The sequence below is a fragment of the Bos taurus genome, chromosome 8, assembly GCF_002263795.3.
Source record: "Bos taurus isolate L1 Dominette 01449 registration number 42190680 breed Hereford chromosome 8, ARS-UCD2.0, whole genome shotgun sequence".
In the NCBI taxonomy this organism is placed as follows: domain Eukaryota; kingdom Metazoa; phylum Chordata; class Mammalia; order Artiodactyla; family Bovidae; genus Bos; species Bos taurus.
The window spans coordinates 59501307-59516880 of record NC_037335.1 but is presented as its reverse complement, the minus strand read 5'-3'; the positions used below and the strand labels follow the sequence as shown (position 1 = coordinate 59516880).

Genomic DNA, 15574 nt, shown 5'->3' with positions numbered 1-15574 from the left:
CTTGAGAGACTCTGAATTGCCTCTTAAAAGGCCTTAACAAACCGCTCCAATACATTCTTGTTTTTCTCATTCAGAACTCTTCTTCTACATGGAGGTTATTTATTTTCCTTTATTATAATTATAAGACCCTTACTTTTGAAAAATTAGTAATAAAAAACTGATGGAAAAAAAAGAGAAATCTCTTCCTTATAGTAGTATGCCAACTAACGAATGTAGAAAGGATAATGGAAATAGAAAGTTACCATTTGGCAACCAGCGTTTGTGGTGGTAGATTCAGACAGGAATCATACATGGATCCTTAGCCTGTACATGGAGATTTGATGAGAACGAGATACTGGCATCGTCTCAGAGTACGGAACCACAAAACACTTAGGAATTGCCAAGAAAAAATGGTGCCCAACAGTGGAGAAATCTAATTGATACAGCCTTAACTAGGTGATTAAGGTCAACATTGCAAGGGGTAGGACAGGCTGACAACATGTACTTTCTGATGCAATTCACTAAAAAGAGTCCAATATACCATTTTTGTGTAATCCCTGCCAAGGAAGTATGGCCTGAGTCTGGACATGAGGAAACACTAGACAGACCCAAAGTGAAGAAAACAAAGTGAAAGGCCTATAGTATCCTTCAAAAACAAGAGGAACTGTTTCAGATTAAAGGAGATTAAGAGACAAGATTACTAAATGCAACATGTTAGCCTGAGTTGTATCCTGGACCAGAGAAGAGACATTGTTGGGACAGTTAGCAAAATTTGCATGGGGTTTTGATGACAGTGTTGTCATTGTGGATTTCTTGGTTACAGTGGAGAGCAGCCTTGCCTTTTTGTAAAATACAAAAAGGAAAACATCATGCCTCTCCCTTTCTCTCAAATGGTTCAGCAAAAGATTAATCATTATGGATGCAGGGTGATAAAGCAAAAATAATACAAAATGTCAATAACTGGGGCACTTTGGTGAGCAGGATACGGGAGTTCTTTACACTACCGTTTGTCAACTTTTCTCTTAAGTTTTAGGTTATTTCAAAATAAATTACTTTTAAAGTGTGTTTACACAGGTAAGCATGCTTTCATTTTTAACAGCTGCCAGGTATATAGTACTGACAGCCACTTGTCATCATTTAAAAACCACCTTTCTGCCTGAAGACTGACTACTGAAACACAAATAAAGATACTCCAAACTTGGAACATTGAAAATGAAAAATATTTCTATTTTTATTTTTTTACATTAGATATTAATGTGTTGATGTTTTAGACCTTAAATGAGGGGAGCCCACAGAAATTTCTGAGTAAAATTTCCAACCCTGTAAAAGTCAGCCAGTGGCACTTGAACTGGCTGGCCAAAGGAAATAACAACTAACCCTAACAGGCCCTGAAACAGTCTCCTATCCTAAACTCGAAATAGCCTCTCCGGTGATAGTAGTACCAAAACAGCATTTAATAACAGACCCACCAGGTCTATTTGAGTTCCATTATTTAGGGTAGAAGGAAGTCAACAGCTACCTCCCCATCTCTTAAGGCTCTAGCTTACTTGTCATGCATTCCCAGAGGCACACTATAATATGACTAATCACTGGCTGCTTCTTCAGCACCATATGTCTCCCAATTTCAAAGCAAAAACTGTCCCAGCTAGAACCGGAACAACAGACTTCCTACCTCCTGCAGCTGGAGTCGAACCTTGGTAACTGCTCGGATCCAGTGCGCTCTGGCTTGGGTAAATGGCGAAGATGCAGTCTCCTCAGGAAAACTTGTAACAGAGAAAAGAATGTTCGTTAAAAATAAGCCCAGGTCACAGGATGACAGTGCTCAAGTCAAAACTGCCAAATACCTAAAATTAAAAGGTCTGCATTCATGCCTATACTTGTCTAGTGATTCAAGCCACTAAAACAGCATATCCTGAACATCCAACATGAAAAAAATTCTTCTCTAAAATGACAATTGCTTTTAGTTTTTCATCTGTTCCCTCTCTTTCTTTCCCTTTTTCCACTCACCTGATGAGGCAGCTCACTGGAACAGTTAGGGGTCAGGATACCAAAAGCAGTGACAAGGGCCCTAAGCCAGTGGCTAACAAGGAAACGGTGCAGAGGGGCGTGGAGTAGACCTCTTTCCCGCCTCTCAGGATGGCCACTCTCCCTTGGGGGCTCTACATAGCATCCTGGGGGCAGAACTGTGTTTCTGCAAACCCTTTCTACTCCACTAAGTGTTTTGGAAGGCCTATCAATTCCTAGTCTACATCAAAGCACTAAGAAAAAAGGCAGAGCCCTCCTCCTGCTGTGATCTTGTTCCTTGAGCTGCCTCAGGAACATCCTAAGTGCAAGGAACAACACACATAACAAAGGAGCTCCGAGGCAGAAACACTAGCCTATATTAAACAAATAATCATCTAGGTTTTACCTGTGGAATAGTGGTTCATTCTTGGTGATGATGCTTCTCCCCTCACTCACTGGCATCTATCGCCAAGGCAGTAAACAAGAAACCACCATACAGACACACAAAATATATGCTAGGCACTGATGCCACTTAACTGCATCAGTTGTTTTAAAACATCTGTGGGCACTTCTGAAACCAGCCTGGATGTCACTTGCACAGCTAGGATCTGGGATGACAAAGCCATGAGAGAAGGACGGGCACTTCTGCTGCTTGACCAAGAACTCTACCCAGACAATAACATCTTTAAAGTCCAAAGTCTACAAAGAGCTATCTTTCAGTGAGTTGTCAGTCAAGTTAAAAAAAAAAGCTGGTCCAGAACTCAGTCTCTCTGATGTCTTGTCTACTAGATGAGCCACCAGAGACAACTAAAAATCAGGAAAACAAACAGAAAATAATTTTCTGCCTTCGAGTGGTACAGTAGAGGCATCAACTGTTTTCTAACTTTTACCATATAATCAGTGTTCAGTGCTCTGATCTTCCCATGACCTTGAAATTTGAGAATTTAAGTCACACCTAGCTCTTGTCACTCTACTCCAGTGGTTTTCAACTAAGGACAGTTTTGCCCCTCAGGAGAACTCTGGCAATAATATCTGGAGACATGTCTGGTTTTCACACCAAGAGCTGCTGGTGTGAAAACATGTAGTGTGCAGACATGTAGTGTGCAGAGGCCAGGGATGCCACTAAACATTCTACAAGGCGTACAATAGCTCCCCATAACAAACGATAATCTGGCTCGGGGAGTCCCCTGATGGCCTAGTGGTTAAGACTCGGTGCTTTCACTGTGGAGGCCTGAATTCAACCCCTGGTCAGGGAACCACACCACATGCTGCACAATGTAGCTAAAATATCAAAAACAAAACAAAACAAAAAAACGAAGAAAGAATTATCTGGCTAAAAATGTTAATAGTGCCAAGACTGAGAAACCCTGCTTTGTCCCAACCTATCAGCAACTTACTGACCGATTTAGCTCAACAATAACAATACTCAAACTCAGTACTAAGCTTCATTATGTGACTGTTAAAAGGACAAGTTTAAAATTTTCCTTCTTCTGGGTACCAACTGCCAGATGTACTGCTAGGCCCCAGGGAGACAGAAAGGTGATTTAGATCTGGCTTCTAGATCAGTTCTTTAACTGCCTCCCAGATTAGTCAAGAGAAAAAAAAAAAAAGAAAAACAATGTTCACCAAAAAAATTTAAACATTAATAGGCTAGGAAGCCTGTTTTATTTGAAGCAGCTCCTCTGAATGAAATAATCTTCAGGGCTCAGGTCAGTTCCAGACTCAGAGGTTGTCATACATGGGGTCAACTAGTAAGCCAAGAACTACAGACTCTAGAAGGCCTGGTACACTGCAGCTACAATGTTCTTCAGAGTTCCTTGAAATACTTTGGTAATTACACCAGAAAACAATGGAAGCAGTGCAGAGATAAGCCTCAGTATCCTGATCACAACCATACCCAGCTGCAGGGAAACAAACAGAGCAATTGCATTCTGTCACCAGTACCATAGGGCAGGTACTGAGGAAACCATATGAGCTCCTCAAGGTAGCCATGACCTACCTCTCCTGGGGGCTTCGGACAAGGTCTTTGTGTAGCACCATATCTGGGGGTGGATGGGCCATGGCATCTTCTTTCATCTCCTTGGGTTCACACACTCCCCTCTTCTCCTCTTCACCTGTCACCTCCAAGGCTTTCTCTTGTTCTCCAAAACCCACTTGGCCATCCCTGGAGAGGCTGCTGGAGCTGTGGCAGGAATGAATGGAGTCCCTCTCCCGACGGTCATCATCTTGTTCATGACACTGGTCCAGTTCACTTAACTGAGAGCTTCCTTGACTCACGTTACAGGAGGAGCCATACCTACTACTGCTGGTGGGGCTGTGAGAATGAGAGGAGGACAGATTAGTAAATAAATACAAACTAAACACTGGAACAAAATAATGAATGAATCCAGGAAATAATGATTCTATTAGTGGCAAGGATCACAAACAGGAGGTTCCTGGGAAGAGAGGAGCAAAGTTCACATTCTAGAAGAACTAGGCTCTATTCAGCAAAATCACAACAAGGAAAAACAACACAGCATGCTGGGTTCTCCAATAGCACTTAGCCCCAACCCTGCAACTGACTTTGAAGAATTTTTTATCTTAATCTGCTATTTTGTAAGCATTAAGAATTATTCAAATAGTCTGTTTATGCCTAAAATTCTCTGCTCGAACTTCTTAAAAACAACCTGTCCAGTGGCTGTAATCAAAGTTTTCTAATTTTCACAAAGTAAAATGGATAGATGAACTCTACTCCCTTTTTCTGTTACCTATTAAATTGAGAACTCTTTTCTTCCTCTCCAATTGGAAATATAAAGGTCTGTTCCTCAGAATGTGCAAAGGAAAGTGAATATGTTCCTTCAATTGTCCCTCAACCACCTGCACAAGGTAATGGAAGCCAAATAGAGGCTAGGACAAAGAAATTCCTCAGGGAGAATGGTCTCATTGACATGAATGTTACCGTGGTATCCCTGGCAGCATAGGAAGTATCCCAGAGCCATCTATAACTGAGTTCCTCTCAGGTCATGGCTCAGTTTTGGACAAAATGGACACAGTCCAACTCCAAGATCTGAGTCAGGGCCACATTAATGCATTTTTGTTCCTGAAGAGAGACCAGCACAATCCCCTCTCTCAACCACCTGAATTCCCATACCTGGAAAGGAAATTTGTTCTCCTGGTATAAGAGGCATAGAGAAAATGGCAGTGAATCATGACTGTACAGGAAGAATAGCATTCATAAGTTACTCCCTTGAGCCATATACTAAATTTTAAAGATTCAGTTCTATTCAAAATAGAGGGACTTGGGGATGATCTACATGACCTATCCTAGCCCCATTTGGATAGTTCCATCCCAAGTCAGGGGCCCTTCATTTTAATTCTGTGGGGACAATAGACAAGGAATTCCCTTGCCAAAGAGTCAAGCTTTAACTAAGGGCTAATGTTTATTGTTCTCCAGTGTTATTTTCCCTCCGGTTCCTCCCAATTATCTGGTGTTTCCAGGCTGATTTCTGATTTTTCATCCCATAGCAGTAGGAGAGGTACCAGGCCACTGTGCTGAGTAGTTCCTAACACACAATCTCCAAAGTGTTTGACCAACTTCTTTGGACTGTTTTGGGCCAGTGCTCAAGGCAGCACTCTTAAACTGTCCTGTATGGTACATCTTCTTAGGGGAAATAATAGTACGCTTTGCAGGTGGACCCTGTACAATGCTCCACCATAGAGCACAATGCTCCACAGCAAATGATAGCCCTGAGCTCCTGGGAGACTCTACCAAAAACACCTAAGAAACACCAGTCTCACGGATGATAAAACTCAGAAACTGGAAGAAGCTATGCAAATCCATATGGAATAGGATATACAGTATAGATTAATCCAAGCCATCCTTTGCATTTTATATTCTACTTAGTAATTTCACTGCCACTGGAGAAAGCATCTTAGAAGACTTGGAAAAGCAAAGCAAAGTAGATCTCTCCCAGCTATTATAGATACAGGTGTTCAAAGCCCAAGGAAGCATTCAAGCCTATCACATGGCTGTAATTATTAATAATATATGCCACTCAATGACTTGCTGCCTCTTCTTGCCCTCCCTTCTCCCTTCTACATTATTCAAGGCAGAGCAAGCCAGAGTAAGTAAATCCCAGAATTTAGCCTTTCCTTTAACCAGGAAGCGCATTGTTCCAATAAGTGAATTATATTTGGTAGAGAGAAGAGATGACAATATCCACATATTATTTCTTGTTACTTAATGCCTAACATGAAGCTCAGGTGCTGGGAAAGACACAAGGAGGATAAAAAGCAGGCTATGGTTAAGCTACCACTAAGTCATTGCATCATAAATGGTCAATTCCTTAAAATCATTTATGATGCTTTAGTTGAGAACAGGCCTTTTGCTGGTCTTTGGTTCCTTGATGTCCAGCAGAGTAACTGGCTGCTGTACATTTGAAACACAGCTAGTGCTAGCAGGCTCTGCCTCCTCTTCATGTGTTTCTGGTTGAAGTAGCTCAGAGACAGTGCAGTGTTCTTCCTCATGACTCTCTGAAGGACAGATATCTTTGGTATCCTTGTCTTCTCCAGATGCTGGGATTTCTTGCTGGTTTTTCACTTCTCCAGGCCTTGAGAGCTCCTGAGTACATATACTTGGCCCGGCCTCCAGCTGCTCAGAGGTCCCAGAGGGCTGAGTCAAGACCTTAGCTGGCTCAGCAAAGGCCCCAGACCTTTGAGAAGACTCCAAAGTTTTGTCAGTCTCACCAGATTTAAGGTCCTGATCACTGCTTATAACCAAAGCTGGAGAGGAGGATTCTGCAGGCATTTGTTCAGAGTCCCCTTTGTTCTCTTTCAGCCATGGAAATGAAAGATCCAGCTTCTTTCCAAACCTTAGTTTTGAATTGCTTGCTACTACACTACTCCCCTTCCCCTCACTACCTCCCTCAAAGAGAGTTGACAGCTTCTTAAAACTGGACATTAAACCAGTCTCTGCTGCTCTACTGCCAGTGGAGGAGGGAGAGGAAAAGAAGGAGCTCAGTGATTTCCCGTAGTCAGCAGCAGAAGATGGGAAATGGAGCTTTGGCCAACTGGTCATGTTTGGGATTGGCTGCTCCGCTTCCTGGGGGACTGCAGGTGAGTCTTTCTGGGCATCAAGTATCTCACAATGTTCTTTGGCACAAAGCACAGGTTCCTCCAGTGGAGGGTGAGAAATGTACCCTTGGGTTTCCGGTGTGGCACTCTGGCTGACACTTGCCTCACTGAACAGCGCTGTTTCTAGTGAACTGGCTGCCTGTAGCTCTAAGAAGTCTTGGTTTGCAGAGATGGATTGCATATCTGGCTCTGGCTCAAGAGGAAGAGGTGGCTGAACTGGAGGAGGAAGCTCTTTGGCAATCCAGGTAGGATCTGGATGCAACTGTATTGGCAATGGGATATGCTCTGCTTCCAATGATGCCTCTGTGTCTGTAGCCTGCAGCATCCCCATGTCTCCTTCATCGCTCAGAGACAATACTCCTTGCCCAGTATCATCCCCTGAGACAGAAGATGCACCCTCAATTATTTCAGAATGTTGGGGTTCTGGAATATTGTCTGGAATATTCTTGTTTTCCATTTCAGTTGTTAGTTTAGGATCATCTGTCAAGGTCTCCAAGTCTGACTCTGCACTAACCACAGTCATTCCACAGTCACTGACCATAGATTCTGAATTGAGTGCTCCCAAGGTAACTTCTTTACACAAATTTTCTGGAGGTACTGACCCTACAGTATCTCTGAGACTACCATTTTGAAGCAATGCAGTAGCTGGAACAGATGATTCTTGTTTGCATGTCTCTGGTTTGGGACTTTTAAAAATTCCAAATAACTCACCTTTGAGAGGCTGAGATGATGTACCAGAAGAAAGAGAGAAAAAAGAATTTTTCTTTGGAGGTTTAGGAGAAGAGAAAAGTCCGGAGAATGTTTTGGGAGGTTCAATTAAGGACCCAGAGAAAGATTTCACTTTGGTCACAAACCCCGAAAGCATTTCTACTGAAGAGTCCAACACTGATTTGTCTTCCTCTTTATCCTCACCTTGACTCTGGAGGTGCCATGTATCTCCTGGCTCCACAGAGGAAGAAGTTGGCTCCAGGATCTTTGTTAAGATCTCATCAGGGGCCTTTTCTAATGGCAAATTCAATGGATCACTAGTAAATCTTTCATTTTGGTGGGAGTTAGTACAAGTGTTTAAATTGTTGAGCTTTTCAACCAAATGGCTATCATGGGGAAAAGAACTGGGCAGTGAGTCATTCATGGATGCTTCTTGTATAAAAGCTTCTTCGTGGGTAGATATCTCAAGGGTCTCTGGACCAATGAGCAGTGTTTCAGTCTGTGCCTGAAATCCTGGTGAATGAGGAACAATGTCTTTTTGTGACTGATTTATCTGGAAATCTGAAGATGTCCTTGGTCCATTACTGGAACCTAGTTTTCCTGGATCATTCTCCTCTACATTGAGCTCATCTGCAAGGGAGATAATCTCAGTGGTGTTGCTAATGGAAACACAAGAAGCCATTTGCTGTTCATGAACTACTTCCTGGACCATGCTATCTCCATTGCCATTAGAACCTTCTTTAGTTACTGTACCACTCATGTCCACAAAAACACTTGGCTTCTTACAGGGCTGGGAAGTCACTGGAGCAGTAGTTGAAAGGCTCTGTTTTTTCCCAGGACTCTGCTGCTTTTCATCCAAAAAAGACAAGCTGAAGAAACTGAAAGAGCTTTTAGGAGAGGCATCCTTCTTGCTGCCTGAGTTAGCAGTGGGGAAAAAGGAAGGAAGTGTGAATAGCCCTTCTGCTTGAGATTTGGTTCTGGGTAGAGCAGCAGAGGCTCTGTTCCCAGATTTTTCAGATCCAGTCAGGAAAGAAAATATATTTTTTCTTGTTGGCAATTCTGGTTGGGAGGGAGATGTGGCAGTTGAAAAACTGTGGTCTTTGTCAGAAAAATGATCTTGTTCATTTGAATTTCTTCTGCTCGGAATATCTAAAGATATTTTATCACTTTTTGGGACTTCTGTCACTATAGACATACCACTGGCTTCTACTGAAGAATCTTTGGAACAGTCTTTGAAACCTGTTGAGAAAGATGAATTTGGTGACTTGTAGGTTAGGTGGTCGCTGGAGGGTACCTCTTCTTCAGTCAAATGATCACCCTTGATCTCCTTAATTGCTGGTTCCTTTAGCTCACTGTCATCAATGGTAGTCTGCTTGTTCAGACCTCTAACTCGAACTTTCCCTTTAGAGGAAACTGGTGCAACAGGAAAGTTCCCAACATCCTGTCTAGCTAGATGTGTGGCATTAGGACTAGACTTGACCTCTTCCATATTAGTCACTGAAGAAACAGCCACATTTTCCATTGTTTGTATAGGAGACACACTGCTTTTAAAGAAATCCCCTAGAGTACCAAAAAAATTTGAAACACCAGGAGATTCATTCTTTTCCTGAGATGATATCTTTCTATTTTTATCATTATTCTTTTCTAAACTTGGTGATCCTTCTTTATTTACTTGGGTTTTAAACAGGTTCAGAAATCCAGATGACTGCTTCTCATTTGCTGTTGCACTTACTGAAGGGTCTTCTTCCCGGCCAAAGAGTTTCAGCGCGCTTTTAAATAAAGTTCTCTCAGACTCTTTGGAAGATTGGTCCTGGGGAGGCTTATAGTTCTTGTGTTCATCCCTACTAAACTGTGATACACAGGAAACTGAAACAGAGTCAGCTGTAATCATCTTGTCATCTTCTATATCTGAATTATCCTCAGGAGTTGCTTGGCTTACCTGAAAAACAGGTTTTAACAAACTTTGCTTTTTCACAGGCATGCTTTTATTTAAAGGGGATTCTTTCTTCATATTTTTAGTAAATTCTAGTTGCTGAACACTGGATACTATTTGTCTCTCTGAATCCTTCTTGAGAAGACTTTCTTTCTCATTTTGAGAGTTACTCTCTAGTTGCTTACTTGAGATTAATAACTGAAGACTGTCATTTGTTACCTCTGCTAAGTTTGACTGCTGATCTCTTTTCTCTGTGGCTGATGACTTTAAGGCTTCACTCTTATCAAAATTCAAAGTATTTCCAATTGAAGCACCCAAAGCAGAAAATAACGAAGTCACTTTGTTCAATGATGACATCTCTTCTGTTTGCTGTGGGATGTTAGTCTTATTTTCAGGAAATGTGTTAGTCTTATCTTCTGAAGAGGAAGCTTCTTCAGAAGAAGACTGGATCCAGTGGAAACTGGAAAGGTTAACTGATGAATCCTTAGAGAGAGGCTGATGTTTATCTCCCTTTATAATTTCATTTTTATTTAAGACATGATTACCAATAGTTTGGGGCTGATTTCTGAGATCCAATATACATTCAAAGTCTTCAGAACCACATGGCCTTTCTTTAAAAGCTACAAAATTTCCTTCAGACTTTTGAGGATTATAGCCTGAAAAATCTAATAGTTGATTCCTTTGGTCATAATCTGACTCAAGTACTTGTGAAAAGGTTCCTAAGTTTAGATACACTGGTCCCTCACTTCTTGGCAAAACTACAGATAAATCAAGTGGGTCATCATTTGGTTCCTCTTCAACATACCACAGTAATTCATCTTCCTTGTCAAGTACTTTAAAACTGTAAGCAGAAACAGTACAATCATCCAACATAATACTTGACAGATCATTTGTCACATTTTGTAGGTCACAATTCAAATACTCTTCATAAGAAAAATCAGGTATAAATAAATATGCATACTGCCCAGTAGAATCAGTAAGGAAAAAGTAGATATATTGGCCATCATGGAACATAAAATATCCATAATCACCATCCTCTGATGGCCACCACATTCCATTTTCAAGACATGACAACCACTCCTGATATTCATAACCAACACTTGAAAAAATAAAGTTTTCATCCATTCTTGATGAATCTAGATCAACTATGGGGCGTGTACTCTTCTCATAACCTGAAGAACAACTTAACTCAATGGGTAATTCTTCTAGTGAATTCTTAGTCTCATTAATTGGAAAATAACAAGAACTTCCATATAATGAGTTAGCTGCCCACATATCACCTCTTAATAAGTAATCTTCATTAAATGCTAACTGGTTGAATGATTCATATGGTAAGTCACACCAAATGACACTGTTTGGATTTGTTCTCCCCTCCGAGATATTTGCATTTTGATCTTTTTGGCAAAAATTTATTGCTGAGTTTTCTGAGTCAGGCCACAAGAAAACATCGGTTGATGGAAATGTATTTTGATTCAACACATAATATACTGGCTGAATTTTTCTGGAATTTTTTGAGAAATCTTTTATATCAGAATCCCAGTCATAAGAGAAAGGACTGTCCATGTCTTCAAAAGACTGATAGTGGTTTGAATGACTAAGAATATTAGTATTTAGTATAGGTGAAGTTGACTTGTTAGAATTTTCATGTAGTTTTGCCTCAAGAACATGATGTGGTATTTGCCTCATAGGCAAAGATTTCTCTGATAGGTCCTGCTGTGCAACTGGAGTGCAGTGAAGTACACTGTTGGCAGAAGAGGGGCAATTCTTTTCACTTTGCTGGTTTTTCCACGTAGGAGGGCAATGATTGTCAACCCCAGCATCAGATAATGGAATGTCTTCTTTAGGTAAAGTCAAGCATCTTTTTATAAAGCCAGAAGTTTCTTGTTTTTCACGATTCCTCTGGTTTTCAGAAGTCACACATGAAGTAACAGGGATCTCATCCGAGGATAAACATTTAGTTCCATTCAAACCTTTTAGGTCACCTAAAGACATGGACTTTGCTGCATCTGGTTTAGAATCAGTCATACTGCTACCGGATATCAAGTTAAAAATTCCAGAGAATAGGCTTGGGGTATTATTCCTGTGAGGAGAGTCATCTTTTTTCACATTTAATTCTTGTTGATTAGACAAGTTTTCTAAAGAAGAAAACCTGTTAAACAGGCTAGAAAAGAGTCCTCCTTGGGTTCTTTTCTCAGAAGCTTTGTCTACAAGTTTGTCATCACTCGTTTCATTAACCGAGGTGGGTTTTGAAGTGGTAGAACTAAATGCTAATGAAGAGTCTGGCACTGTTAAGGATGTCACTTGTGTAAGAGCCTTACTTTCTTCTAAAGAATCTGAAGGTATATGTTCTTTGGACACATCTCCAGGAATGTTTAAGGTATCTCTCTCACAGTTCTCTACTGCTGTGTGCTCACTTGAGTTTAATTCCTCTATACTCCCAAATTTCCCAAGATTACTATTAATATTTGGAGCCAAATCACACTTTATTTTAGTAAGTGTGGCATCTTCAGAAGTATTTATTTGGTCACTCTCATTAGATGTCTTTATATCACCAAATTTCCTTAGATTACTATAAATATCTGGAACTGAATTAGATTTTATTGAACTAAGTTTGGTATTTGCATGGCAGTTTCTTTGGACCTCCTCATCAGTGGTTACTGCTGAGCCATGAAAACTCTGGTCATTGACAGTTTTATGGCTGTCAGTGAAAGAAAATTTAAACAAAGGGAACATGCTTCCTTTCTCTTTTAAATCCTGCTGCTTTTCAGAATGACTAAGAACTTTGAGAAATGGAATATGTAATTTTCCACTAAAGGAAAAGGAACATCCATCTTTCTTAGGGTCCCTTTCCCATCCATCTTCTTCCAACTGGTGAATTTTCATAGAGTCTGACAAAGTCTCCTTCGAACAGGTCTCAGGGGAAGTGAGCAAAAACTGGTTAAAATATTTATTGAGTGGCTCCAGGAAATCATCACCAGTAATTTTCTTTCCCTCTAATGGCTCTGAAGATGCCTCTTTATTTGCAGTTCTACTCCCAGCTACACAAGGATGTTCCAAAGTATCCTTGACACATATTTTTGGTTGCTCTGGTGACACAGACAGATCTGTACAGGGTTCTCTTTCCAATAGATTCGCAACATCATCTTTCTTACTTGCAGAAAGAGCTAAGTTAGAAGGTTCAAAGGCTGAGTTAGAAGACAACAAATCCTCACTTACGGGCATTTGGTGGTGGGGAGTTTCTCCATCACTCCTATTTAAAGTGACAATGCTACTGTCATTGCCAAGGGTATCTTCCCTTTGATTTGACCCCAAATCACATACAACAAAGTTTTCCTTTCTTGTTGACTTGCTCTGGTCATCATCGTTTTTGGTTTCATCCTTTTCCGAAAAAAGCTTTAATGGATTTAGCATGCTGAAAACAGACTTTATAACAGAACTCTGACTCTGTGGGGCCGAGTCCCTTCCACCAGTTTCTGTTGCATCCTGAAAGTTTAGATTTCCAGTTGTACTGTTCTTGTGCTCACTTTCAAAAGTTTTGTCCACTTTGCAAAAGTCCTTATTGTCAACTGTTTGAGAAGGTATCGGAGACGGAGATTGTACAGAAGGATCCTTCTCTGATACTGACCTGGCTCTGGGTCTAGATGGCGAATTACTCACCCCTGTTTGATTGAGAGTTTCTGTTTTCTCTGGAACTAAATGAACCAGCTTTTCCACAGAGGTTGTCAGATGCTTTGTGCCTGAACCCACCTTTTCTGAGAGTGAACTAAATAAAGATCCAACAGCACATTTAACTCCATTCAGCTCAGGGAAAGAGATGGCCTTGTCCTTCTCATTCTTGACAAGGTTTGAAGATGGTATTTGATCCTCAGGCATTTTCTTTTCTGCATTATTAATAGTACTATCATGTTTAAGTGTTTTTTTAGTTTCTGAAAGGGAACCAAATTTATTAATCTCCTCTTCCTTTTCTGCTAAATATTCTGACACTGTTTCTACCAAACACTGAAGCTCATCCATTGTATCAACATAGTCCTCCTTGGGTTCCTCAACACAGGAAAGGGTCATCTCTTCCGTGGGGCACCCAGACAGATCTCTAAGTGTGTCTGTATCACAATTCATCCTTTGGGATGGGAATGAAGGATTTGCTCTATAATATTCTTCTGGAAAACCTCCAATATGATGGAGATTGGATGGATGACATGTTGGTGAGAGTAAACCTTCCTGCTTATCAGAAACAGGAGAACCCAGAAGTTCATCAGAAGTACTGCTGGTAGAATCTTCAAGAATATCTAATGGAGTGAAATTAGTAACATGCTGGTTTAAGTCAGATGACTTTTCATAGTTCTTAAAACAACCAGGAAGATCAAAATCATGATTTTCTAAGTTAGCGGCCCACTTGCCACTCTTAACCACAAATCCATTTTTGTAGGGATGCAAAACTGTATAGTTTTGTTCCTTCTTTTCAATGTGGCAAAAGTCACAATTTCCAGTGTTAGGATATATACTTTTAAAGTTAGTCTTAGTCCCTGATTTATCATCATATTGTCTTCTTTCACTGTCTTCAAAATGACTATACAAGGGTGTTTTTTTCCTTCTCCTATCTATTGTATCATATTTCTGAGGATATCTGGAGAAAGCAGGCATTTCAAACTTAAGGTCATAATTAAAGGCAGCAGAGAATTCTGTCTCTTGGCTTTGAGATGGTGCCTTTTTTGAATTCTTGTACTTTGGTTGTATTTGTTGGTTGTAATATTTATCAGTTTTCAAAAGAGTTCTCACTTCTTTTACCTCTGCTTCCTTTAAGTTTATGTTACTGTCTTCTAGAAACTCTTGAGACATTTCCCCCTCTACCTCCTCATATATACATTCTTGCTCTTCATAGTCAACATCAGAGAAAGATGGAATAATTCTAATTTTGTCATTTTGAGCCTGAAAGCCTTGTCTGATGTAAAGAGAAAAATGGAGGAATAGTAAGGCAGGAAAAAAAAAAAGGAGAAACAGGGAAAAGAAAAAAAAAATTGTAAGATTTAGTGCATATTCAATGAGAAAACTAAAATTAGTAAAATTATCTGTCTGATAAAAACCATTCAGACTGAAAAGATATAAGGAAATCCATACATTCTTAATTCAGCATTATAACAACATAGTCAAAAAGTTTTTTCCACATCAGAGAAAGACTACCTATAACAACTTTAAAATACTTCACTTGCTACCGTTAACTACTTATTGTTTTCTAAGAAATAAAGAAGCAAATAATAAGAATATGTTCCATCAATATTTAGAATGTATTTATAATGCCAAAGTTTAGAACTGTTACATAGCCCATGAACATATATCAAGGGATATCAAGAAACCTAAATTTCCTGATGAATTTGGGTCTGAGAAGCCACCAAGCTGTTAACTTGCTGAAGGTTGTATTTTAGGCAATATAGCCAAGAATATGGTCAAACATACTATTTTTAAAAAGAAAAATATGTAGAAAATATAATAAAAATTTTTGACTACTATAAGTCAAACCTTGTCATAGTACCAAAAAGAGAAAATTATTTAAAGTATCATAATTTGTCATTTGTGAAACCTAAAGGCTACATGCATTGAGGATCACAGTGAAACGAACATATTTTGCATACTGATTACAGAATCAGAAGCTACACATTCAACTTCAGTCAGTGAATACAGAAGACAGCCGACCTTTCTTTCACTGAAGTTAAAGACTGCCTATTTCCTGTGTACCAAGGTGGGGGTGTAGAGAAGGCCTGCAGACTAGGAGTCTGTCAGCTCAGTGTGTTCTTCTATAGATCTAACATCTGATAGCATTTATTTAGGAAACAGAAACAACAT

General features: G+C 40.0%; 1 protein-coding gene across 5 annotated transcripts in view; it reads right to left on the bottom strand.

The window, feature by feature from the left end:
• Positions 1 to 15574, bottom strand: part of UNC13B (unc-13 homolog B) — a 212729-nt gene that overhangs the window by 82870 nt on the left and 114285 nt on the right. For 4 of the 5 annotated variants that reach the window (NM_001193239.3, XM_024995783.2, XM_059889128.1 and 1 more), the window contains exons 9-10: positions 3983 to 4297; positions 1652 to 1742 (exon numbers count right to left, since the gene is read on the bottom strand). In NM_001193239.3, coding sequence (NP_001180168.2) covers positions 1652 to 1742; positions 3983 to 4297 — 406 coding nt within the window. Of the gene's footprint in view, positions 1 to 1651; positions 1743 to 3982; positions 4298 to 15574 lie in introns of those variants that run through there. The other variant, XM_024995785.2, reaches the window with a different exon arrangement.